General features: G+C 39.9%; 1 protein-coding gene across 4 annotated transcripts; it reads left to right on the top strand.

Annotated features, from left to right (window-relative positions):
* Positions 1 to 239: 239 nt before the first annotated feature.
* LOC104017147 (tropomodulin-3) lies at positions 240 to 26863 on the top strand. Of its 4 annotated transcripts, none has more exons than XM_087743664.1 (10): positions 240 to 387; positions 6766 to 6952; positions 8363 to 8519; positions 16398 to 16520; positions 17133 to 17222; positions 17755 to 17885; positions 19080 to 19187; positions 20656 to 20799; positions 21151 to 21295; positions 22430 to 23697. In XM_087743664.1, exons 2-10 carry the CDS (start codon positions 6827 to 6829, stop codon positions 22483 to 22485), a joined length of 1080 nt encoding a protein of 359 aa, XP_087599790.1. In that variant the 5' UTR covers positions 240 to 387; positions 6766 to 6826; the 3' UTR covers positions 22486 to 23697. The 4 variants fall into 4 exon arrangements, with proteins under 4 accessions (XP_087599790.1, XP_087599794.1, XP_087599791.1 ...); XM_087743668.1 differs by lacking the exon at positions 22430 to 23697 and adding an exon at positions 23743 to 26863 and having other exon boundaries at positions 248 to 387; XM_087743665.1 differs by lacking the exon at positions 240 to 387 and adding an exon at positions 596 to 688.
* Positions 26864 to 27431: the final 568 nt, after the last annotated feature.

Genomic DNA, 27431 nt, shown 5'->3' with positions numbered 1-27431 from the left:
CCGGCAGCCCTCGAGGCGCCGCACCACGAAGGCCGCCCGTGGCCGGGGCAGCCGCGAAGCAGGGCCGGGCGGGAAGCAGAGGTGCACAGCGCGGCCTGAGGACATGCCTCGGCCCCTCCGCGGCTGCGTTTGGGCCCCTCAGGCCCCGAGTTCGCCCGGTGTCTTATGAGAGGGCGGGAGCCGGGCCGCCCCACGCAGGCCAGGCCGCCCGCGGCTGGGCCCGGGCCCCCCGCAGCCGCCCCGCAGCGGCGCCGCCCGGCCGGCGCAGGCGCGGTCCCCGGCGCGGGCGGACTACAGCTCCCGTCGTGCTCGGGGGCGGCGCGCGGGCGGGCGGGGCGCGGGGCTGCTGGTCGCGGCTGAGGGAGCTGGGTCGCTGCCGCCGCCCGGGTGAGTGGGGAGCGGCTGCCGCGGGCGGGGGCCGGGGCCGGGGCCGGGGCCGGGGCCGGGGCCGGGGCCGGTCGGGCTGTGCCGGGCAGCCCTCGTGGGGTGCCGGGGAGGGCATGGCGGGGTGGGCGGCGGCGGGCGCAGCCCTCCGCCCGCTGCCACAGCGCGGCGGGAGGGGCCGCGGCGGGAGGAGGAGGAGGAGGAGGAAGAAGAAGAAGGGGCTGGGTGGGCGCCCGTCCGCCCCGGACCCCAGCGGCTCAGCGGGGGCCCCCCGAGACCTCGGTCTGTTTTCCGGAGCGGGAAGGTTAGAGCTTCGTTACTGCGGGGCTGCAGGGCGCGGCGGGGGTTCGCGTTTTCGGTGGGAAACGGGCTCCCCAGCCGTGGGGTTTCCCCGCCGCTGGCAGTTAAAGGGGTTCTGTGGGCTCAGGGCTGAGAGGAGCGGGCGGGGTCTCCTGGGGGGCCCTCAGGGACAGGGTCTTGATTAGTTTTTTAGCCAGCACCCAGCTTTGCTGTAAAACCCGAAAACTGTAACTTTTAAAACTTCGCCTGTAGACCTGGCTAGCATAATTCCTTCAGCTTGCTATCTGTGTGTCCTGCCGCTTGCAAAGCACGCCAGCTAACGACACCTCATTGCGGAAGGCGGCCTTCCCGCTGCACCCGCCGCCGGCGCAGGCTCCCTGCCCTGCAGCCGGCCCCCGCCCGCCGTGCGGGACGGGCCCCGCCGAGGCCCCGGCGCTCCCCTGCACCCCCGCCTTCCTCTCCCTCCTGAGCGTGTTGCACCGAAGCTCTCGGGATGAGCCTCTGAAAGCTGTCTGCCTGTTTCTTTGCGGGTAGGCGCAAGTTGCGTTGAAAATAAGCGCTCCTCTGTGAGCGGTTGCTGTATGCTTTAGATTCGCTGTCATATATCGAATGTATCCTCAAGATGAATGTTTTGCTACTGTGTCAGGTGCACAGAGCTTGAAATTTCTTCTGCTGTCCCATTCTAGGATTGTAAGTTTCACCACTGTTCTGTAATGGATAAAAATACCTGAATGTTTCTATAAACATTGCTCCTGATATTTCTTTTTGACTGAAAGGCTTGTAGGCAGTTCCTCCAGGCGGAGATACTGTGTATCAGTGTCTATGGGTGGTACATCTCTATTGAAGAAAATCCAGGTATTGTCTGAAAAAAATATGATGTCAAAACATCCCTCGTCCTGGCTGGTCAGTAACTCCCGATGCAGTGGTGCTGCCCTGTGTGTTGGGAGAGGGAATGGACAGCTGCAGTGGCGATTTCTGCTGGAGGAGCTTCTTGGGGCAGGCAGTACCTGTGGTAACTGGGATTTTTAGCTTATCCCAGCCTTGTGTTTGTGATCATAACACCTGCCCTGCAGCTACTTTGATGAGCGTGCCTGGAAGTGTCATGGAGATGGATGTGCTGAAATGCCACCTCCCGTGCTGCCGAGGCTGCTGCTTCTTCTGTGCCCCACGCAGCTTGCCGAATGCACGCTTTGGGGCTCCTGGCTCGGTCGCCTCTGCTATTGCCTGGGCTGGATGGGTAAGTCCATACAGCCCTGCAGCGTGGGTTTTTACAACTGGTTTTCAAGAACAGGCACACAGGAGTAAGTTTTTATGGGGCAATGCCAACTTGGCAGCTTAGCCATCACTCAGAGCAGCCTGCTTGCAAGATAGCTGTGTCCTAGTTCTGTGCAGTTGTATACAGGACTTATAAAAGAGCAAGTGGGCTTTGTCTGGTTCCAAGTGCCCTCCAGTACAGAGGAAGAGCTGGCAGGAACTGGAAATACAGGTGTTTTCCTATTTCCTTCACAGAAGAATCTTCATGTCTGTGTAGTTACTCAGCAGTAGCTGTCTGTCCCATTCCACTCACTGAGTTGCTGTATGGACAAATGTGAAGTTGGGGAAGCTCCGCTTGCCATCTATAAAACTTAGTAAATTGTTTCTTTGAACAGAATGAAGCCTTGAGCTTGTTTTTAGCCCAGAATAGCTATTCCTTACTGCCTGGAAAACACAATTTACCCTGACAAAAAGCGTAGGCAAAGATGAGCTGCCACCTGCTGGCTCTGTAAGGCTTTGGGCTAGGGAATGCTGGTTTTCTGGGCAGGAGAACCTGGTTTGAGTACCCTAGCCCAGGCTGGAGATTTGGAAGGCTCAGGTGGGCTCTTGCGAGCTTTCTGCTAAGAAAAGCAGGATTGGGTTGTTCAGCAGAGGTATCATACGGTGTTACAAAACCATCCTAAGGAACTTGCCAGGATTATGGTAATATTTATATTTTCTCATGTTTGTCCTAGCTTTGGTAAATAAAGATAGCTCTTTCAAGTGCAGCACATTCTTCATAAACAGTTCTGTATAATCTTGCACACTGGAAAATAAAATTGTTGCTGTCATAGGGGTTCCCTGGGGAAGGGCTCAGATTAGGTTCCTCCAAGCAGCTGGGATGGTCTGGGGCCCTGACTGGTGCAGGAATGCTGACAGCCCTGTGAACCCCCCTGCTCCAGACCGGGTTCACCCAGAGGCTGGGTGGAAGGAGGCTCCGAAGGAACAAATGAGATTAAAGTGAACTCTGTGAACGTGCTGGCCAAAACCGGCTTGGTTTGTTTTTCATGATGTCACTTCTATTTTAAAATCCAAGTTACCGAACCCATTTACAGTGGACTTTAACAAGACTGTGGTTTCCTGTGGGCAAGATCTTTCTAAAGAGTTACTCCTGTTAGGGTCCCAGGAAATTATGTTCTGAAGTATAATAGAAATTTCTGGGGGGCGAATTTTTGAAAGAAAATTGGAAGCTAGCTATTTTTAGAATCTTGCGGTTTGTAAAAAATACACTTCAGATAGGAGAAAACAAAAATATTTTAACTTCTAGTTAAGAGGTGTGTGAAAGTTGCTTGACAGTCTGTCAGGGGGTGATTCAGGTAATTATAAAATGGCATAAAGTAGAGTTACTGCTATCTTCTAATTTCTTTGGTTTTTCATTGATTTCTCAGGTGAAGGAATAATGGCAAGATTTTTGTCTTTGTGATGTCCAGCAGAATATCTTGATTTCTGATTTTTCAACTTCTCTTCTGCTTAATAAACATAGAATTGAAATTTGATTGATTGGAAGTGATGGCTTTGTTTCCATTTCCCCTAATGTTCCTTATGTGACTATGAAGTTGCTAGAGTGAAGAACCTAGTTCACCTTATAGTTATATATCTGAAAAAAGAATACTAGCCCTTTTGACTTTTAATGTACGTAATGTTTTCATGGTAAAGCTAAGAAGGATACTTAGAAGAAAACTACCTCCACTCATCAAAAAAGTGCAAAGTATTTGCAAAGCCAAAATTGATGGTTACAGTTTTGCCTATGGTTTTGCAGTGAGATGTGCCACAAATATTCACAGCCTAAATAACTGTGACTTCTAAAAACTTTTAATTTGTTACGCGTGTATCTTTCTCTAAGCTGCGCTGCTACAGTGAGTGATGGAAAGCAAATAGAGTACCAAATGCATTTAATGGGCAGTGAAGGGGCTTCTTAGATTAGATTAGGGCTTCAGCTGGCCTTTATGCCCTTTTTAGGCAATGAGAATTTCTGACACTATGTTTTAAAACCTCATTTTTAGCACGTTATGTATGAGTGTCATATATGCTGTGGTTTCTTTTGTAGGGAATGTGTCTGAAAGTTGTTATCAAGCAGTCTGTAGTACAGATATGCTAATTAGTGCTACCATCATAACTTTTTAAAGGTGTCTCAAGTTAAGTATGCTTTCATATTTTAAATATACTTTTGATTGATAGGTATTAGAAAATGTGTCCAAAACTCTTCAAATTTAAATTTGCCAGGCCACGTGTCATTCTCTTCCTCTTGCTGAAGTAAAGACTTAGTTACAGAAATAGTGGGTTTTTTTGCTCTGCTGCTTTATTTTTCACTTCTTATGTGTGTGTGAACACTGTACCTCAGGATTTGAAATGGCTACTTTGATCATATTATAAAAACAGGTGAGGCTAAGGGCTATGACCTGAACTTTAATTAATGTATTATAAAGGATGAGTAGTTTTCCAATGTAAAACATACCAATGCAGTAAAGAAAAGGTAATTAATTCTGGGTGACGGCATTTTACAGCAATTCATGGAGAGGAAATATAGCCTACACGAATGTAATGTGTGGTTATGCAGTGCTACTCTCCGTCAGAGTAAGTCTGCAGTATGCTGCCTATTCTGCTCCTTATAATTACCCCTTAAAACTACACCTTTTAATATTTGAATGCAAATGGGCATGCAGAAATGTGGGAAATAGCAGCATGTTGATGTAGGATTCAGAAGGTGCAGCCTGGTCACAGGCAATGCTGTGTAATTGGCTGCAGGAAATGTTTTTCTCTTATGATAGCGTGTAATGGCTTAAACTGTAAGGAAGGGGAAAAACATTAAGGCTCTAGGAATGAGAAGGTTGCATGCAGATTGCGCGGCCCCTGCTGCAGCTATCAGCTAATTGTCCTTCAGCTGTTATGCACCTGGAGAAACAAAACCCACGAGACCATGAAAACTGTCGGAGGTGGCACGCTAGACCATAGAGACACGCCTTTGGTTACTTTGGGAACACGGCTGTGAAAAACATAGGTGTGCTACCCTCTGCATTTTCTGCAGCCGTTAAACTCTGATGTTCTCAACTCCGTGGCCTCTTGCAAAAGGTCCAGGCTCTTCCAACATGATTGGTTTTGAGTTCAGAGGAAGCCAGACACCATTCTTTTGATGTAATTTACCATGAAATTGAGAATTCCTCCTGGTTTTTGTTATGTTCATGGGAACTTTACCTAAATTGGTGGTTCAGCTTTGGAATTATGTTCTATCGATGTCACCTATGGTTTACAAGTAAGCTCTAGTGTTTATATCAGTAATATTTTTTAAAAGCATACATTCTGAAAATAGCTGTAAATATATTCCTCATTCAGGTGTAGATGTTGGTAGGAACTGAAAATTTACTGTTCCTGCAAAGGCAATTGTTAAAACCGGATTTACTTTAGAGGTAAACTTGACTGAATGGCATGGATGAACCTTTATGTGCTCATGTCTGTCTGTTCAGTGTCTCTGAATTAAAGTATCACCATACGTAACTGTGACGGCCAGGGAGACCTTTCTTGATGTAAACAACTGAGGTGAAGGGATTCCGTAAGCAGGATTCCATGGTATAGCATGTATATATGGCCCTTCTTTTCCTTTTACTTAAAAGGCAATAACTGTAAATTGATCTGTTTTTAAAATACAGTGTAAGTGCAGGTTTGAAGCAATGCAGTTAGTACATGTGATGTGAGCATCTGAACTGGAATGTGGGCTATTAGAGAACAAATAATGTTTGCTGTATGTCTGATCTCTGTGTTGCATATTTCTATAGGGCCACAAAAGGGGTTAGGGAGGCTAATGAGCCTGAATGTAGGGATCTAGCTTTTGCTCCCCAAATATATTACGGACACTCTTGCTCACTTACAGAGAGTCATTCAAGTTACCTTTTTTGTGTGTGTGCTCGACTTGAAGCACAAATCTGGGTGAACAAAAGGAGAATCCCAGAACTTCTTACAGAAAAATGAGAGAAACCAACCTGTCTGCTTCAACAGCGTAGTGATTAACTGTGTGTTTTTTCCAAGCCAAATGCTCAAAAATTGTGACCGTTAGAAAAAACGTTCCCTGTGCTCTCCATGTCCATGAGAAGTACTGTATAGGCTATACATCTTTTGAAGCACCTCAGTTTCCTCCAAGTCTAATATTTAGTGAGCAGGTATGCAGTCTGTTCTGTATTTTTTTTTTTTTTTTGGTAGTAGGATTGACTGGAGTGCTGCTACTTGGGAGCTGTATTCCCTAAGCCTTTCATCAAGGTATTTTAATTTTCCTCAGACAGAACAGGATGTTACTTCAATGGTAGTGCTATAATTAACTCAGAGGCAAACTTCCTTTGTTCCCTCTGTAGGTAATACACAGCGATATGAGTCAGTAATAACCAATTATCTTGTTTGTAGTGAAGTTCTCCTTCACTGATCTCCAATAGCAGCAGCAGCAACAACAATAAATGTACATCATCTTAACTCTTTTTGACTGCAGTATCTGTAAAAACCAATGGCGTTAAGCTGGACTCATAAATACTAGGTATAATTGGTATCTCCTCCCTCCCACCCCACTGCCTGCCCCGCTCTGTGGGTATTATTGATGGAAAAGGGCATGGCAGGACAGGATTCCTGTCAGTGAAGAAGCAAGGTGTAGACGCCTTCCAAGCGCTCTGTCATAGAGTAACACATAAATATGAATACCAGATGAAAAAGCTTTCCTTTCAGAGCTGTATTGGGAGGTTGAAGATGCTTTGTAGTTGGGATGTTTACCTTACCTATGGTTGTTTTCTTTTTAAAACTTTTTTTTTATAGATCTGGTTAAGAATAAGGCTTGGGTTTTGAAGTGTTTGAGCAACTTGCTACTGCCCAAGTCATGACGCTCCCATTTCGAAAGGACTTGGACAAGTACAAAGATCTCGATGAGGATGAAATTCTTGGCAAACTTTCGGAAGAAGAACTGAAACAACTGGAAACTGTTTTGGATGATCTTGACCCTGAGGTAGGTATTAGCCAAGAGAAGGTTTTTTTTTTTTTTTTTCATTTGTTTAGAAACTAGTCTGAAATAAATTGACATTCTTTTTTTCACTTGAACAATATACTTTTGGGCAGAGCTTTTTCCTAGTCTGCTAATGATCTTATTTACAGATATATATGTGTATATAATGTGTCAACTGTTTATTTCCTGTTTGCAACATGAATGCAACTGCAGTAGAGGAAAACAGAAGAAAGGATTGTCAGGAGGAGCTTTCTGGGATTTATTTATAAATAAAAATTGCTCTTAGTCTGTTCTTGAAAAGAAAGTTTATTTAGAAATGCCTGTTTAACTTTCTGTTTTCCAGTGTGGTCTGGTAAACAGACCTTTTGCATCCATTTTTATTTTGTTGCTTCTACTGTTGGAGTTTGATGGGAGAGGGAGGGTGCTAACCTCTTCTAAAGATTCCTGGTCCTGTATCTGGTAGCCTACGTCTGTTCCTGTCCTCGTGCTGACTTTGCAAAGAGTGAATGATTATGTCAGCATGGGGTACTGAATAAGGAATATTTTACCTTTCTGTTATAAAGAGCTGAGTTATGCCCTCTACTGATACTGTAGCTATTGTCAGAGTCTAAGACTTGTGTTTTCACTTCTTGATTCTCTGTTCTTGCTTTAATAAGACTGGGATTAAGTTTAATCTTGATGTTCACTTAAGAACATTGTGATCACCTATTTTGTTGCATTGCAAGATGTTCTTGTTATTTTAATTGGCTTTGGCTTTATAGACATTTTAACAGAGGAGAACTGGCAAAAGTGGTTGGTTGTCTTTTATGGTAGTCTGAGTTTCTATACGTTCCGTTCTTTCCATACTAATATCCTCTTTTTTTTTTTTTTTCCTTTTCTGTAGCTGGAAAACCTTGATGATAGCAAAAAAGCACCCCACCTTGAGCGAGGTCCAAAGTAGAAATGCTCTGTGTTAAATGCCAGACAATAGTATAGGCAGTTTTTTTAAAGACTTAGAAACACATGGATGTAAGTCACAGAGGAAGCAGTCTTCTTGCCGAATGTCTAAACTCTAAATAGCTGAGTTTTATTTACTACTACTCATTTAAACAGTGTTCGTTCTAGAAAAGAAATGCAAAGTAACTAGCAAGTGTAGTGCTGGGATCTATTGTACTTAAAGAATTGCTTCAGTCCTATTCAGAGTGCAGTGTGCTCTATTTTTAATTATATTCTTGGTATCTAAAGAATAGATTACCTTGCATCCCTCCCTGCCCCCAAAATAAGGAACTTGGCAAGGGATCAGAGATTGCCTAAAAAGGATGATGTATTGGGTTTGAACCTTGGGGAGAGGGAGAAGGAAGAGGGAAATGAAACTAAACAAGTGTTCACTCAGACTTTCTAAGCTGTACCTGTTTGCTCCATTTTGTTTTGCAGAACGCACTTCTGCCCGCAGGCTTCCGACAGAAAGACCAGACTGCTAAAAAGGCTTCAGGTCCTTTTGACAGGGAACGACTCCTTGCGTATTTGGAGAAGCAGGCTCTTGAGCACAAAGACAGGGAAGACTATGTACCTTTTACAAGAGAAAAGAAAGGTAACGCCACCCTTTCCGGTGTAGGTGGTTATGAAATCTCTGAAGTGGACTAGCCAGAACTACTGTGAACCAAAGTTTATTGAAGCACTGGCAGCTCTAATGCTTTTTAATTCACGGCGTTTCCAAACGAGCGCTACTGTGCAGAGGCAGGATGCTTCCTGTTCAAGCATTTTGTGGCGCTGGGGCTGGCGTGCTGGTTGCATGTAGCACAGGAAGGAAATAAGACTCAAAGATTTTATCAAAGATTGCAAAGTTCTGATGGGGATGGTGTCCTCAAAGTAAGAGCTACCCCTGATTTGTGTCAAAAATAACAAATGCTGTCGTTGTGCCTGTGGCTTATGCCCTGTGGTGCCGAGTACAGACAGTAATGTTTATAATACTACATTGAATTTTAAAAATAGCAGTAGGTTGATATCATGGTGGATACTCACTAATGTTCAAAGACGCTGTAGGCTGGCAAGGCCAGGCAAGTTGTGTGTGCAATCATGTTGTCTTTCTAGTATCCTTACTGAGAGATTTAATAAGATTGCATAGTTATTATTAAATAATTACATAGTTAACATCATAAGAAGCTTTGAAATCTGGCAGTGGTTTGTGGTCTAAAACCCACGGAAACATTGACCCAATGAGTGGACACATTATTAAAGCCTGGGATTTTAAATCTTTGTTTTGGATCTAGTCTTCTCATTGACTTGATGGGAAGCGTTTTCCTTTTCAGGAGAAAATTGAAAAAGAATGTGCATCTTAAATGTTGTAAGAATAGATTCTTCCCCCCCCCCCCCCCCCCGCCAAAAAAACAAGTTCCCAAATTTGTTGTGCCTTACTAAGCACTATTGGTAGGGACAAAAACTCCCCGTCCTGTGCTGGGCACGTAGGTATAGAAGGAGGCTTTTAGCTGTTGCCACGGTGTTTGTGCACGCTTGTGAATCCTAGCTTGTCTGAACCTTCCCCAGCAGCAGGGCAGATCTGCTGCAGTAAGACTTCAGTAAATTGTTTTATATGTTGTATTCCAACTGCCCAAGATGAACAGGCTCCTCTCTTCTTAAGGGTTTGAAACCTTTTAATTCTACTTAATTCTCTCGTGTGAATCATTGCTTATTTCAGACTTGAGTCTTCATTCATCTGCTGAGTTTGTATATGTGATTGTGGTGTATATTCAGTGAAAATTTCGTTGGGGATATTTGCATTTTCTCTGCCTGTACCAGATAGCTGTTACTTGACAATGTTGGTCTCTCTTTTCCTCTTCCTTGGAGTAATAGAGAGATTGTGACTTTATAGTGTGCCACACTGTATATGATGTACTACTTCCTTAATATACCGTGTTTTGCCTTATTTGTGTAGTTTAACACCACTTTTGTTGAGAGATAACTGTGACACTTCTATGCTGACAGGAGAATGGGAGTTTGCTGACTGAATCTGTAAGAGTACCTGAGTTAAGGATAATGCCATGTATTGAATGTAGAAGGCAGTCAAAGGTACCTATAGCAGCAGTACCCTTATGGTACCTCCGCTGCTGGCAAGTACCTCTTGATGCTGTGTTTGACTGTGTTGATGTGCTGCTGCTGCCTCCCCTGTTCTGCTTGTTGCCTGACGTATTTGCTAGTATGTGTCGGAGACAGCCTAATGGTTTAATGTGATTGAGTTCAAGTATATTCGGGCCTCGTAGCTGGTTTGGGGAATCCCTTGCAGCCTGGCTAGCTTGTACACCGTGCCTTCAGGATGTGAGGCTGGGCGTGGAGGATTTGCTCTAGTTAGTACTTCTTTTTCTACTGAGTACTAGTACTTCATTCAGATAGGTGGTTCTTTAAAGTCAGCTTATGTATATGTGCACACAGCAAAACTATTTGTTTGGGTAGATAAAATCTGTGAGAATCATGTAGAAAACCAGAAAGGTCCAGCTGTAATGCAGATCTTGGTTAAGAAAGATCAAATGTCATTTCCTTTATGTAATAAAGTATTACTAAATAGCAGTCTGTCTGGATGTCGCAATGTGTCATACCAGTTTAGTTAGTAAAATTTCCTGTATCTCCTAAAAAAAAAAAAAAAGAGTTGCTATGTAATAACTCTTTCTACCATTTATTTTAGTACCAAAGAAGAAGAGAAAATAATATGAGAAATGAAAGGTAGCTTACTTTCATCAAAACTAAAAATGTGGAAACAAATGTTCAGTATGGAAATTCACGCTCTGTTAAATGGGTGGGAGGAGGCAAGAAGGCTAAGCTCATTTTGTAGTAGGTGAGGGATAACCTTTTCTTTTCCCCTCATGAAAATGTTATGGTTCAGCTTTGAGTTGCTGCCATGTTTGTGGCCATTTTGCACAAAAATGGCAAACCTCTGTAACTTAATCTTTTAAATCAAGAAATCATGATCTTTATCTAGATGTAAAACTTGGAAAGGGAGTGGAGCAAAACTTAATACTTTTGTAGGATGTGTTTTATCTAGAGAGAGTTCTGATCCTAATGTGCTTTTCTATAATATTAAAAAAAAAACCCTCAAACAAATGACTAAGCTGGCTTATAATTTTTCTCTTTGGCTAGATAAATTTATTATGGAGAAATGCTAACAAATTGTGGAATAGGGGTAGGTGAAAATCTTGCTTGATTATCCTGTTAATTCAGAAGAAAATTGACAATTGTAAATGTCAGATCTAGAGGTTTTGCGGGGAGAGACACAGGCTGGAGTTGCAGCTGTTTTCTTGGTGCCATTTTTGTGGGTCGGGCTTTGCTAAAATATCTCTGTGTGCCTAGCTGGTCTCATTGCTCTAATGTGGTCTAATTATTCGTTTCATGGAGTAAGAAGGGGAAAAATCTATCCTTCTCTTTCTCTTTCCTTTTTGTATTTTAGTAGAACTGATGTCCTGCGTGGTGATTGGGCCTGCAGGTTTATCAAAGAAGCTTACCTTGGGTTAATTTTAAACATCCTGGCTTGCTACAGATTCTGGCAACCTTGTTTCCCTACTACAGTGTAAAGGAAAATCCTCTCTTCCAGTTGTCCCAAGTAACCCATTTTGGGGGAACATGTTATTAAAACAACATTGCATCTCTCACTGATAGATGATGTGATTTTGCCAAATCTTTGGAACGTTTTTTTGTTGTGTGCTACGAAATGTGGAAGATCTGAAATCATGTAGTGTCCTGATGTAGTGAGATGAACAATGCTAAAGAAATGTGAAGCTTAACAATCCCTAAATTATATTCTATTGCATCTTTCCAGTGCCTGATTTTGTTTCTAAAAGCATCCTTAAAAACATACTTTCTTTTTAAACACGATTTAATGACTTAAGTCACATTCTGTTCTAATTAAATGTTGAACCATATAGTAAACCATTGTTCAAGATATTCATGAGAGCAATGTGGTAATAATCTCAACAAAACTAGCTTTGTCTCAATCTGTGTATGTAAGTACGTCATAAAGATTTTACAAGGCATACTGCAAGGAGAAGGATCTCTCATCTAAACAGCGAAGCGAGGCTTCAGCACTGGAGTCTGTTGCCCTCAAGTGTGTTCCACACATCTGACCAATGCTCTTGGAACAGCAAAAGATGAGAATTATTGCACCTGAGATAAAAATATATCTAACATCAGTACTGTATTTTGTGCTGTATAGTGCAAGGCATTAGCAAATTATTATGTAAACTAAGCTTTGCATTTCTAGCCTTTGCACTCTCCCAATCGTGGCTTTCTCTTCCAACTCTCCCTCTGCATTCCTGCCGGGGTATGTTTGTTCTGTGTAGATTTGCATTTCGTGTAACTTCTGCTTTACTGTTATGGGTTTGTTTGTTTGTTTTTTAACCCTGCTCTGTCACCCAGAAAATATTGTTAGGCTGAAACTGTAGTCACCTGGCTAGAGCTCTTTGGGTGCTGCCCTGCTCAGTTGTTGCTCTAGATCACCATTTGCTTCAGTTGCAGCAGATTTGGGATGCTGTGTTCTCTGTTTGCCTTTCAGTCACTGGTCTTTAAAGGAAGTGTGTTACATGTTGTAAAATGAAGGCAGTATCCTGTAGGAGCTTTGGAGAAACTTGTCGAATTGACATTCTCCATACAAGACCACTAGAACAAAATAACATGTGATATTCTACCCTTAATGTAAAACAGTTTTCTAACTCGCTGCTATGTGCTCTGTAATGAAATAATGAATAACAGTACTGTTTCTACAGTAAGACATTGAGGAAGCCACTTGTAGGTTGAATTAAAAAAATTAGTATCAAATTATGCTTACAAGTGAATTGATGAACCTAAGTTCGTCACGTGGTAAGAACTGGTGATTGATGAATTGCGGATTATATCCATTTCTGCATTGATGAAGCTTTAAGGAACATAAGATGTAAGGAATACATCAGATGTTGCTGGTTCTTCTTCATGAAGTCACTGATGAGACAAGCTTGTATTCAGTTGTCCTCAGGTGACACTTGATTCCTTTTCTGCAGAGTACTGCAAAGTGGATTTTAGACTTTCTTCTGATCTGCAAGTCGTGGCCGCTTGCTGTCGCTAGCATGGGGGTAGGGCGGCGGGATATGTGAGAATAGTACCAGCAATATGCAGTGCATGGCCACACCGGACACACCTGATTTCTGCAAGATTTTCAGTCCCACCTTAGATACTGTGAGTCTGTGTATGAAACGTCGGGGGCACTTCAACAGACATCATCCAATGTTTTGCCTTTTGAACAATGCAATTGTGTGGAACTTGGAACTGAAAGTTCATTCTGTAGCAAAGAAAGCCTGTGAATTAATCCTGGGACGTGCATCATTTAACATGTTAGCTAAAGGCATAGAAGATCTGAATGTATAATTATTACAGAAATTGTGAACATCTCTGAAATTTGCCTCTTCGTGTTGTATTGCTTAATCTTTGCAGTATCCTTGTTGGCTGAAAAGGAGGATGTCATGTTCCTTCATGTGATCAAATCCCTGCTATTTGGAAACGTTCCACTTGAGGGCCAAGAAAGCTATTCATCTCATGGGCTGCACAGATGATGTGTAGTCTTTTTTTTTTTTTTTTTATATATAAAAAGCTTACATTAGTAAGGGGGGAAGGGAATTGCCAGACTGTCTTGGCAGCAGGCCTTGAGTTAGATCATTGTCCCCAGAGACGCAGGGGTCTTAGCCTTTTTGAAGTAAGTTCGTTACTAGAAGTGGGGAGTAGGGAAGGACCTGCTTTCGTACATGCATTATAAACTTCTCAACTCTGGGCAAGGATGAGATGAAGCCAATGAATGAGAGATTATATACACAAGGGTGTGACCTGTTTTATAACAAAAACTGCTCCTGACCCAGTTCATGTCTGGAGTTGGCTGCATTGAACATTTCTGGAGGGGAGCTGCTTTTAACATTTTTGCTTTAATAAAGTCTGCATATACTTTTTGTTTTTTAGGTTATCTTAAGAGTCAGGCATGTATGGATAAATTTAGTCTTACTCTTAGGAAGCAAATGTTTAGAACCAGAAGTTCCTAACCTATGAGTTTAAGAATTACTTAAAGTAATATCAGGAAAAGTAGTTCTTTTTTGTGGGTACTGTGTGATGAACCAGGCAGGAGGCTGATCTAGGCTGAAACACATTTTTACAAAGTTGCTTTTGAGATCAGCTTGCTTCTCCCACTTGCTGCCTGCTGCACGGGTGCTGCAAATAGGATGACGTGAACAAAGGCTCAGGTGCTCAAATCGCACTTTCCTTCTCTTCTCCTTCCTTGGATTCTGAAATCCGCAGGTTTTTTACTAGTCTATTACTGAGGGAAAACAATGCAAACGTAGCTAATGAAAGGCTTTAGATCACGTGTATGCTCTTCAGAGTGTTTCATGGGTTAATGAAAACCTCATCAAACATTCTCATATCTCTTCTGAAAATTACAATTTAAGTTGCAAGTTACTCTCTCCCCAGTAGGTGACACTGGTAAAATAAAATGGGGGTGGAAATGTACTGTATTGATTATATCAAAATAATCTTAAATATTTACTGCCTAAGCCTTAAATTTAGGAAGGTTTTCTTTTAATCCTGAATCACCATAGTTTCTGCTGCACTGTCCATCAAACCCAAGGTATGGGTGGTAATGCATGTCAGCTGCTTTCAGCTACTGTTTGTAGTCAGTACAGTTATGTAAGGAGATTTATTTTCTGCTTCTAAATATGGATAATGACCATTTATACAACTTTCCAAAGAGACAGCAACCCAGGAACAAAAATACTGTGTTGCTAGCAACAGATCTTGATCATCAGACTGTGTTGTCAGAGAAAAACCTGGTACACTTTGCAATCTGTGCTAGTGGTAATGCATTAAGTTCCTTTAAAAAGAAAATGAACCACAAGCTATTGTAATCTAGGATGGGAATTTGGAGAGAGAGAAAAGGTGGATGGATTTTGTTATGCCTGTGCCTGCTGTGGGACACAGGAGCTGACTTCAGGCATTGCCTCCCACAAGTGGTGAAAGCAAAATCCCTCTGTGTTGGAATTTCCCAGAAGTAAAACTGACACATCCCTATAAAGCTTCTTGTCACTGGGAGATATTTAAAAATGCTAAACTTAGTCTTAGTCCAAACATGTAACAAGATACATTTGTATGCAGTAGGAGGAAGAAAAAATCTTAGGCTTCTGCCCAGCTGGTCTGATTTTGGTGCATGGTGGATTGTCATCGTGTAATTGGGATGAGCTAGTATGATTTGTGTAAATGTTTTTTAGCTATGAATATGGAAGAGGGTGGGTTCCTGAATTAGCACCGAGTCTTCATAGGAAGATTATCGACACCATTGCCTACCCGAGGAAATAATGAAAGGAAGCTGGAACCCCTGTCCCACAGCTCTGTCTGCTGGTAGCTCAGGCAACTTGGGAAGTTTGAAAAACTTTGAATAACTGTTAACATTAGATTGACAGTTTTCTAGTTGTGAATTACTTCTATCAAATGCATCAGTTGTGTTCTCTCATACAGTACCGGAGCTTTTATTTACCATGATAATTTGTCCTGAACCTAAGCACCCCTTACCTCTCATGGGTTCTTACCTAGTGGTAGACTTCTTTGTTCTGAAAGGCCAATTCTAAATCATTAAAATCTGAACTGTTTTCAGAGTAACTGTTAGAATAGCTTTCTCATATTCTGATTTCTTACCCTAACTTTTCAGCTGAAGATAGATGCAGGAATTATGCTAACCACACAGGCTATTTATAATGCATGTCTCCTAAAATAACTTTTCCCATTACCCATCTGTAATGACTAAAAAGTTGTTGCAGAATGTGATATTACTACTGCTCCTTTTCCTGTTGATTCTTCTGTGACCTTTCTAAGCATCATTTTAGAAAATAGCGTCATTGGCAGAGAGATCTATTATCTTGGTTTGTGCTGTTCACAAACCATGGTTTTGTCAAGCAGCTCGGGCATCCCCTTTTTTACTTCAAAATTGAGTTAACGTCTGAAATCAGAATTATTGTGTGTGCTATAAAACTGCAGTGAATACTCGGGTCCGTGATTTCAGATGATTCTTTGATATTCTATTTCTCTGACATTCAGATTACAGTTCTGCCTGTGTCCCTTTCTCCCTTGAGAGGGTATCAGTCGCGATACTAAATTTTCCTTACAGGCACTTTTCCTAGGCTGTTTAAAATGTATAATGGAGGCTTATAATTTACTTTCTAATACTTAGGGGAAACAAATAAGATTGGAGTCATGATACAGACTCCTGAAAACTTGGAATAAGTAATGTTATTTTCCTGCTTATGCTCTTTCATAATTTCTGACTTTCAAGAGCAAACAGAAGAAACTCCATTCCTTTATGTTGTCCTTGGTGCTCTTCTCAGGATTTACGTAATACGTATTCCTTAAGTACAAAAAAGTTTAAATATAAGTAGCTATATAATACAAAGTAACATCAGACTTTTCATTTCCTTTACTCCAGGGAAAATATTTATCCCCAAGCAAAAGCCTGTACAGTCTTATACAGAAGAAAAATTCTCTCTGGATCCAGAACTAGAGGAAGCCTTGACCAGTGCCACAGACACAGAATTAGGTGACCTTGCAGGTTAGTTTTTTTGAAGTATGAATGGGCTGTTGCGTATTTAGACAAGAAAGATCTATAATTAATTTGGTAGTGTGTTTGTTACCTGAAGTGTGACTATATGAAGTTGTAGTCGTGATAGAAACTAGGACATCTTATATGCCAGTTTGGTTGTAGTGTATCATCTTTGTTAATTTGTGATAATTTATAGGAGGGTAGATTATTTTGGCCTGCATAAGATATCTGATTTTCAAACGCAAAACCTTTAAGTTCATTCCTCAGACTGGCTGTTTTTTGTTGTGTACACTACCGCTTTTGCTTGTGTATAAGAATGTGTTGCTATGTGCCTGTATTCTTAAAGATTCAGTCAAGAATTTTGTGACTGAACTGCACTTTTAACTTTGATGCTTGAACCTGGTGAGGTCAAAGCTTTCTAAGATGTGAAAGCCAACTAAAAAGTCTATAATGAAATTTTTTTCTACTTTTCTTTACATTATTAAGAGATAAAATGGCTTATTGTACTGATAACTGGGTGTTTTACAAACATCAGTTCTTTTTATTTAAAGGAACTCTGCATCTGAGCTGAATTATTCCAGAATAGCAGAATTGGGGTTTTTGCTTTTTCTTCTTTTACAGCTATACTGGGAATGTCCAACTTGATAACAAACAATCAGTTCTGTGATGTAGTAGGAGGCAGTAATGGGATTGACAAAGACAGCTTCTCAAGTAAGTGTGTACGCGAGTGCTAGATAAATGAGTTCTTTGTACCGCACACAGTTACTATAGCATTAACTATTTTCTGTTGCACTAGCATTCTTTATAGACTATTCAGTCTTGAATTGGAAATGTGCATGTCTATAACATTGCTAATTGAGTTCTGGCAAGAGTGGAATTAAAATATATCTATGTACACTGAAATCTATTCTGCAGTTAATTCGCTTTGGGGGGGATAAAAGTAGGCATAAACATGCCTCTGTGTGTTGGTTTTTAGGTTTCATGTTTGTGTTTGTAATGCAATTCCTATGTGCTTTCTGAAAAAAGTTGGTGTGCAAGAAAAGCAGAAAGGCTGTGAGGACCTTTGGAAAAGAATTAAAATTTATGAAAATATGGTCAGGAGAGGATGGTATGCTTTTTGGATGGGGGAGAGATGTAAGAACGGATGAAATGATCTTTAAATACAGTAAATATTTAGTATGTGTATCGCTTATTCACAGTGAATGTATGTGACCTGTTTGGTTACAATTAAATGCCTTTTCAGATATAGTGAAAGGTGAAAAAATGTTGCCTGTTTTTGATGAACCACCAAATCCCACAAATGTGGAGGAGACGCTGCAAAGGATTAAAGATAATGATTCCCGTCTTGTTGAAGTTAATCTAAATAACATTAAGGTAATTACCTGAAGTCTGCAGTAAATATGCTGCTTTTTCTCAGTAGAAGACACTTTAAGTTGTAAAACTCTACAAGAGAGCGTGATAGGCTTATTTTAAGTACAGCAGCCTTTCTGCTGAATGTTGCAGTGTGTGTAATCTCAGAAACCTGGAGCTAAACCAATAAGCCATCTTGTTTTCTTTTGCCAAATATGTATTTAAAAAGTCTTAGATTTTCTTACTGCCAGGCCAGATTTCTGTTGCTGCCAAGTTGGTGGCACTTTCAGCAGATCCTCATCGTGGAGTTAACTCCTGCTTTGAATCCTTTGTCCTTGATGAAGCAGTGTGCTCTCAGTTACTGCAAACAAAGTGATATTTGTACCTGACATCCTTCTGATTCTTGTACAGAAGAGCTGTCGGCAATTAGGGCAGCTTCTGCTCATAAGTGCAACGGTTGTGTTTTTAAACATGACTAAAACTTTTGTATATTTGCATGAAAGAAAACAGAACTATAGCACTCCTGACTTACAGTGCAGACAGCAGTGCCAGGCTGCTAGCTACAGCCTTGCTAGCAGCCTAGGCTATTTGTTGCCCTTACTAAAGGAAGAAAATAAAATACATGGTTTAAGAATATTGTACAATAGAGAAATACTAGCCAAAATAAATGCCTAAAAAGGCAACAGTACAAAATTTCTGATATAATAGACTAAGAAATTTGCTACCCTAATTCATTATTCCTTTTAAGCTTTGTTGCTACTACATGGTAAAAATTGTCAAACTATAAATTGGCAAATTCTATTCTTAATAGAACACAGAATGAAATGCTAATGGTCTCACCAGTTTAAAGCTCTAAATCGTTTTATATTTGTGAGAGATTAATTTGATGCTGATAGTTAGCAGAATGTTCAGTTCATGTAAATTTTGCTCAGTAACAGTTCCAAGTCAGCTAAGTATTTTTTAACACTTCTATTGTGGCAATGGCATCAATGTAGTAAAGATGACTTTGCTTTCTAGAATTGGTGACTCTAATAGCCATTGCATCTTACATATTGCTTTGCTACACATGTAGGCCTTCACTGGTCTCCAGCAGTCTGAAAGTAATAGTTAATATTATAGTACATTTTGCTGTAAAAAGAATAAGATAATGGAAGATGTTGGGGGGGAGGGGATAAACTTGTGTATCTCAAGAGAGTGAAATGCTATTTTTAATTCAAGAACATACCAATTCCAACGCTGAAAGAATTTGCAAAAGCCTTAGAAACCAACACGCATGTGAAGAATTTTAGCCTTGCAGCCACCCGAAGCAATGATCCTGTTGCTGTTGTAAGTACTCTTGCTAATGTGCTGAAGTGGGGTGCAAGGGAAGTTAGGATGGAAAGGCAATGGTAAGGGATTGAACTGAATCCTGTTTAAATATTTAGGAATGAAAATGATTAAATTCTGTTACACTGTAAAGTATGTTTTCTTTAACAAACCTTTGTTGTATCAAAGTTGGTAAATGATTACTAGTTGACTAATACGCAGCAATGCATCAGATGTATGAGTACGAATTCTTTTTTTCCAGTCCCTTCCCCCAATTTTTCATGTTGCTAACCTCCTTCCCATTTTTCTTTCTTTCCTAATTCTTTAGTTCCTGATATTCATTCCACAAGCCAATAGTATATTCAAAATCAGCTTTAAAAGAAGTACATCTGAGGACTGAAAAAGCTCATAATCTTTTTCAACTAACTAGAGTTTTAGTTGAAGAAAGTTGTAAAATACCTGTTTCTCTGATCTCCCTGCTACCAAAGCTTAGCTTAAAGTGTTGGCATATAAAGCATAATATTAGTCAAGGTGTCTAGTTTGACACAACTGAAACTTAGGTATTTATCATCTGGTCCTGTTTTTCCTATGTTGAATCAAAAGCAGTACCTTATTTATTTGCAAAGAACGAGGTTAGAAAACAGCAATAACGGTTTTGGCAGGCAATCCTTTGCATTTGTTTTAATTTCAAATTACAAAGAAAACTAGTTTGAAAAACTCCATTAAATGAACAAATGAACATTTGAAAGCTTTGTTTTGAGTCAATTAACAAGTTCCTTTTCAGTAGAACTGAAACATTTGTAATAAAAAAATCTATAAAGGCTTGTTTTCTCAGGTGTGGTTTTGTTGGGGTTTTTTGCATTGTGACTTGAAACAAAAAAATGTAAAGGTTATGATTTTTATTATAGTAAACCCCAGCAGTTACCTATTCTTGTTTTCTTATTTTCTCAGAAATAAGATCAGGTATATGCCATTTCCGTAAGAGTGCTTTTAGCTACATGCTGGTACTGTGCTTACAGCTTTGAATTTTACCTCTTCCTACCAAATCTGTAGACACAAGCATTTTGAAAGTCAGATCTCCTGTTTACAAATTAACCATATCTAATTCTCCTTTCAGTTGACTAATGCCCTTTCTTTGGCCTTTACTTAGTAGCTTGCATTACTCATTGTATGCCGTGAGGTCTTACAAAATGGAATTGGTCCAATATGCTAATTTCAGACAATTTATATTCCGTGTAGCTTTTTAGTTTGTAACAAGAGAAAGACAGGCCCTTTCTTGACTAAATACTATTAAAAAAGGGAATGTAGATAATGCCTCGTTGAAGACTCACTTCAGTCTCAAATAGTAAGTGAAAACTTGCAAAGTTACACCATGCATCTGTGAACTTGTTGCTCCTACTGAACTAGTTAGTGGAAATGGTTATCGCTGTGTCCTATGATGTACTGTAGCAAAATTCAAAAGTTTAATGATGCTTTCTTGCGTTCAAAGGCTCTTGCAGATATGCTGAGAGTAAACACAAAATTAAAAAGTTTAAACATAGAATCAAACTTCATCACTGGAGTTGGAATTTTGGCACTGGTCGATGCACTGAAAGACAATGAAACATTGACAGAGATCAAAATTGATAATCAGGTAAGTGAGGTGGTGGTAAGATCATAATTAAAATCAGTCTGTCCTAGTTGACTGAGTATTTTTAGAAGGTAGCTTGTGATAAACTTTCCAAAATATTTTACTTTTAAATATATTAACCCCTTGAATGATTGTTCTTAAGAGTCTCAGAAGCATCCAGTTGAAGCTGATTCCTAGTCACTTCTGTGCTTGCTTGTGCTTTAAAGTGTACAAACGTATTTTATGACCTTCCGCCTTTTAGATTAATCAAAATGAAGCTAAGTGTTATTGACTAATATCATGAAAGTATTCTGATCTCTTTTAGGGTGAATACGCATAAGCTCTGTTGTCTTTGTGTACCTTTTATTTTGACAGAGGCAGCAGCTGGGCACAGTTGCAGAAGTAGAAATTGCCAAGATGCTTGAAGAAAACACCAAGATCCTAAAATTTGGATACCATTTCACACAACAGGGACCTCGAGCCAGGGCAGCTGCAGCTATCACAAAAAATAATGATTTGGGTAAGACCTGTCAGTAGAGAGTGACTATTAAATGAATGTGTGTGTGGCACAGGTTTTACAGGTGTCTGGTTTTTCTGCTTTTCTGTTGACATAATGAGGATAGCAAAATATGAGTAGATCAGTTTCAGATTTCTCCTGTGCTTTACTCCTACTCTTCCGTTGCTGCTTGATGTTCTCCTTTTATTTTGGTGTATGAGTTGAGGATTTTTAGCATAGTCTAGAACAAGAACATTCAAATTCCGCATGACTTGTGGCAAAGGGAGGGAAAATAATAGTTTTGATCAGTTTTATTCAGATAAGATTCATCGTTTCTTTAAAAGCAATACTTGAAATTAATAGTGCAGGATGCTCTCTTCAGTGCCAGTACACCCAGTCTCATATGGGTTGCTTGAGCAAGGAAACGGAACGTGCTGTCATGTGCAGAGGCTGGGACTGGGTCGTCTCTTCCCTTATGGTTCTGTTCGTGCACAGGTACCTTCCCTGCCTCTCTTAAAGGCAGCTGGTAGCAGTGGCATCTTTTTTTTGCTGCAGTAAGTTTTGTTGGAGCTCATCTGTTAGAATCCTAACTAAATGGACCAGCAGAAAATTGGCTAATAATGAGCATGTGAGTGGAAATTGTTTGTATAATAATGTCAAATACTTGAAGCTCTCAACAAGATAATGTGGTCCATCTATTTAAATAGAATTACATTTTAAAACTCCATTTAATTAACTTTCTCGGCTTTAGATGCTTTGTGGTAAGGATTACACATCTCATCACTGTGAAAACAGGCGAGGCAGTTTAGTAGTAGTAGTTCAGGAATACATTAGAGGGAATGACATAGGGAAACTGGAATTTGGTTTAAAGATCTGCTTCCCCTCTAAGTAAAGTTTAAAGTGGAGGAGAACATCTCAAAGAGATGGAGGAGGAGTAACAGAATAGAGCACAGACAGAGAAGAAAGGCACTCAGACACTGCATAACTGTTTCTCAAAATAGATTCTAAATCAGTTATTCTTATTTTTTTGTCATAATGCTTCAGGTGTCTCTACTTTCTTTTAAGGTTTCTCTTTTCACCAGTTCTCATTTTAGTGTTTCACTGTTGGAAATCTATGTTTCTATTGATATCTTGCCTTTTTTTTCTTTGCTTTCTTAGTCTGGAGTATGCGAGTAAAAGTTTCTGCAAATACCTTTTCATCTCTCCAGCCCTGAAGCTACAGAGACAGGTTACCCTGAATACCCAGTTGGGTATTGAGCACTGAAAACTGAGGTGTTCGAAGTCTCTCATTTCTGTCTTTGTACATTTCTTCTAAAAAAAGAGTCTACATCTTCTTTCTCCCTTGTTTACACTGTGTTGTACTACTTCCCTTTTCTTTGTCTGAAACTGTGTACATGTTGCTTTTCACTGCATGCTTGGAGAAGTCTAAGGTTGAAAACTTCCATCTGTTCTTGCAATTGGATGAAAGCAGGTATGCATTACTTCTGTCACTGATGAAAACTGTTTGGATTCAAATAGAGATAAGTCTATGAGTTACTCTCAAAGTGAGCAACAGATTGGCTTTGTGAAGAGTAACATTCTAGCATGATCCTATTCTGATTCTTTCTTTAGACTGTATTTAAAGCATTTCTTGAGACAGGAAGAGGGAGGGGAAACAAAACAGCTTTCCCTTTGTTATTTTGATCTGAAGGTAAAGAAAATCAACTCAAATTGCAAAACTACATAATTTCCAGTGAGTGGATTTGAGAACAGAATCACTTCCTTCTTATATAGATGTGCGTGCTCCACTTTTTTTAAACAAAATGGAGATGCCCTATATAATTTCTAAGACCCTTAGCCTCATTTGTTATGTCTGCGCAGAAAAGGAAAACACAAATTGATAAGGGAAAAAGAAAATATAAATTAAAAGTACTACAAATATTGAGCAAAACTCCAGTCACTCAGTCAATCTTGCATATTCTAAGTCTAAACAGCATGTGAGCTTTTAGTGATTTTATTCACAAATTTTTGATGCTCTTGCATTTTCTGACAACTGAATATTTTTTTATTAACAAGAGGAATATTTTAGGCTATTGAATGTCAGATCTTTTTTTTTGCAAAGTGGATAAATCATATTAGATATACTGTGAAACTTTTATACTGTTTCTTTTGAAGCCATGTAAACTTAATTCTCCACGACTAGAAAACTGCAATGTAAAAAAAGAGTACTAGCTAAATCTGCTTACCAAACATAAAACGATTAATGTTTCCCACAAGTCTCTCCTCACAAGTATTTGAAGCTGTTCATGAATAATGCAATAAGCACTGCTAAAGCATAAACTTAAAATGATGGATAATACTAAGTGTTAGTTACCTTAAGTTGTACTACGTGAAACTTTATGTGGCAAAGTAACCGTTGATGTTGTAGAAATACAAAAAGTAGTTACAACGATAAAGTAGTAAAAACATTTTTTTTTTCTTTCTTGTTACAGTGCGCAAGAGAAGGGTTGAAGGAGACAACTAGCAGATCTTGTTGTGAAAACTGCGGTGATTTCAAGGGTCGTCAAGGCACATGCATCAGCGTGGGCTTTGGCAGTCTTGGACTACATTTACCTGGGTTAGAAGGGAAAAGACTGGAAACCCTATTCCTTTTAAAGCAAAGCTATATTAATAATCTGCTGGTATGCATCATGTTTTTCAGATTGAGACACAGTAACTGCACCAGTCTCTGTATCATAGTTTTTGATTGTTTTTTTAAGAATCTTTTTGTATTTCAAGACTTTGGCTGTGCTTTCTACTACAAATGTAATTGCAAATCAATGGTATAACTGTCTGTAGTCAAAGAATGGGACATTCAAGATCATGGGGCAGATAATGACCCAATTGAAATGTTTGTTAGAAAATGTGGGGGTGCTTATTTACGTGGAGGGGTGCGTATATTCTTGAAAACAATGTGTTAGTGATAAAGGATTCTTCACACAACAGTTGGACTCATTGTGTAGAGCTGTTCAGCCTTGTTCATATGCACTGAAGAGAAATCTTTCACAGCTATCTTATTTGTAATTCTACTTTTTTATTTTTTATTAGTTCTTGATACTGTGATTAAGTTTAAAGACATCCCTTTAAACCAAACACAAATAAATTGGCTAAGGACTTCTCCCAAGAGATTTGAGGGACTAATAAAAAAAGTGGAAGCCTTGCCAAAAAAAAGAAAAGTATAAGCCTTGCAAAATGACAGTTTTTCTATTACACCTAAATCCTTGAAGTCTTTTTCAAAAGGTCCCGTAACTGTATCTTGCTCTGTATCTAAACTGGATATGTGTTTAGATCAATTTCATGTGTTCATCAGCATTATTTAGTTTATATTCTTTGTTTAAAAATCCTTATCTACATTCATAAGTATTGATTTCTCTAGAAGTAGTGGCCATGCATTTGTTAAATTCTGCATAATTCTGTACTGGAAAAGCAGCCTTAACTGTAAAACCGCTGTCCTAAGTTGTTGGCAAATGGAAAAATCCTTTTTTTCAAGCTGTTGTATTAAGCTATTAGTAATTCATATAAATCTATCACTTTCTAATAAAGCAATGAAGTAACACTTTTAAGAAAGGATTTTTCTATTCTACTTATGTCTTGGTGTTGAAACACTACATAAGACATGCAGAAATTAACCAATATGCAGTGTCAAATCTGTATGGTATAATGATTATTAAAGTATTTAAAGTTCCGTAAGCAAACTAATAAGGCAACAAGAATCACTTCAACTTCTGTACATAATCACAGTAGACTTCGTTAAAATCATATGAAAATCCAGAGGCTTTTTGGTGTAGGTCTGTTTGGACTGTACTGTACTAGTTTGCTCAATGTTGTCATGAGATCATAAACTCAGAAAAATGTTCTAAGGGACCGCTCAGCTATATTTATAGCAACAGAGAATTCAACTGACAACTGTTTTCATCAAAGGATCATACTATGGTGAGCATTTTAGGTATAGAAAACATATTGGACTGAGATTTTTGCATCAGGTTGTATATACTATAAAAATTTAACAGAGCAACTCTCTGACACTCTGCCCATGTTGTAATTTGCTGCAAATCTTGTTTTGGATCTTTAAAGACAGACTTTATTCCGGAGGTGACTTTGAATTTTACTGCAACTGTACAGAGAATTTTAAACTCTAGTGCCTTCAATGAGGATGTATATAACTGGTTTATACTTGTGGAAGAACATTTTTTTCCTATTTCAAAATCAGCCTTTTATTATAATTACAAATAAATGTGTGCTCTGAAAAGCAAGATGGAATTAATTCTGTTAAAACCAAAGACTATACATACTGTAACTTCGAAACAACTACAAGCGATCTGACTAGTAATAAAAAGGGCTTCTTTTGGTTTTGGCTTTTGTAAATTTTCAAGAACTTCTTAGGTTTTGAAACTGAAGTTCTTACACAGTATGCATAGTCACGAGTTAAGTGTCTTTTTACAGACAATGCTGTATAAACATGGCCAAAGCATGTCATGTGCTGAGTTGCCTAAAGCTGTACTTTACTCTTTATTTGCTAGGCACCATAATAATTTTGTGTCAAAAAAACAGGCTGTAATGTCTTCCTTCATTTGTTGAAGGGCTGCATGTTCATGGAATCTGTTCAGGTATTGTGATTCTATGATGATTTATTTTATCATTATCTAACAAGATTAGGCAGTTATCTCCTACTTGAAGATGAAGGAGAAAAATGAAAGGCTGGATTATGGAAATGATAGCCCAAATCCCTTCCTTACTTTATTAAATCAAGTTTAGCTGCTTAATGATTTATGTTCCAATCGAAGGCAGGGCCTTTTAAGTTGCAACTCTCAGGTGTCCTGTCACAGGTGGTAGTAGTGGACCTTACTAATTGGTTTAGCTCTGTAGACAGCAGCTAAGTATTTGACTGCTTGTTGGCACTTTCAGGACAGGTATCTGACAGGCTGGGCATAGAAAACTAGGGATTTTATTTTTTTTTTTCAACCAAAAGGGTTTGGCCCTCCGAACTGCTGCAAGACATTTGAAAAGGTGCATGGAACAGGTACAGCAATCACTTTTGTGCCTACAATGTGTATCGTTTTTGGAATAAATGAAGGAATTCAGTCTGTAGCCAGGAATCATAAACAGCCTCAACAAGCAAAGTGAACACTCTGATGTAATGCTATCAAGTGTAGTGAGATCTCTTGTATGACTTCATTATTTTTGAGTGCAAAAGTGGTATTACTTTGATAGCCAGCTACCGTAAACACAAGGTCTTTTTTCCAAAAAAGGTGATACTTTTTTCTTCTTGATTATTTTTCAGGCTTAATGCAGAAGTCAAATGACCACATATGTTGATTCTGTTGGTTCCAAGCTAAGCACGGAAACATAGCCTATATTCCAAAGCAATTATCTATTTACTGTTGTATTTTAAAGAAATAGCCTCATTCTCTCTACAGCTTGAGTAATACTGTTTGTATGCGACAAACGAGCAAGTGTTCAATTTAAATTTCCATTGAGGAAACATGAATTGAGTGTTTTAGCGTATCAGCACTATATGCTGTCAAGGTTGTAAACCAGTAAAAGTTGTTGATGATTAAAGTACTGTGTTCCTGTTGTGGCTTTGGGCGTGGGTTTGTTCGTTTGGTTGACTTGTTTGTTGTTTTAAATAGTTGAGGCTGAAGTTGAGCCATGCGTTTATGTGAAACCATTACTCTTCCAGGAGGACAGTGAGCGACCAAAGGGCACTTCTGGAAGTAAAGGGCTGCTGATGCGGACTCGATTTTTCACACAGCAGGCAGCAGAAAGATGCGTAAGAGCCCATAAAAGGAGAGCGAGCGTATTGCCATGCCTGTTCAGTCCCCCCAAGCAAGTAAAGCAGAAGCGGGTGGGAGGGCGGGCTGCTTCGTGCAGCATCATTTCAGCCACAGGGGAAGGTGCAGAGGTAAAGACAAACACGTCACGATCCCGTTCTTGGACTCGGGGGATAGGAGTCTTCTGCCTGCCTCCGCTGAGCCTGCCGGGTCTGACCTGCAGAAGCACGGGTGGGCCGCCCTCATCTCCCGTCAGCCTGGACGGCAAAGGGGCAGGAGCCAGGTCTAGTAACAGCGCGGCTGTAAGCACGGAACCGATGGAGAACTTGGATCTGAACGAGAGGCCGGCGGAGCAGGGCGACCTGTGCTCG

This window comes from Nipponia nippon, unplaced genomic scaffold, assembly GCF_047370975.1.
Source record: "Nipponia nippon isolate SJK-2023a ecotype South Korea unplaced genomic scaffold, ASM4737097v1 scaffold_9, whole genome shotgun sequence".
In the NCBI taxonomy this organism is placed as follows: Eukaryota; Metazoa; Chordata; class Aves; order Pelecaniformes; family Threskiornithidae; genus Nipponia; species Nipponia nippon.
The sequence above is the reverse complement of the archived record's forward strand: the minus strand, read 5'-3'. Positions and strand labels throughout refer to the sequence as shown.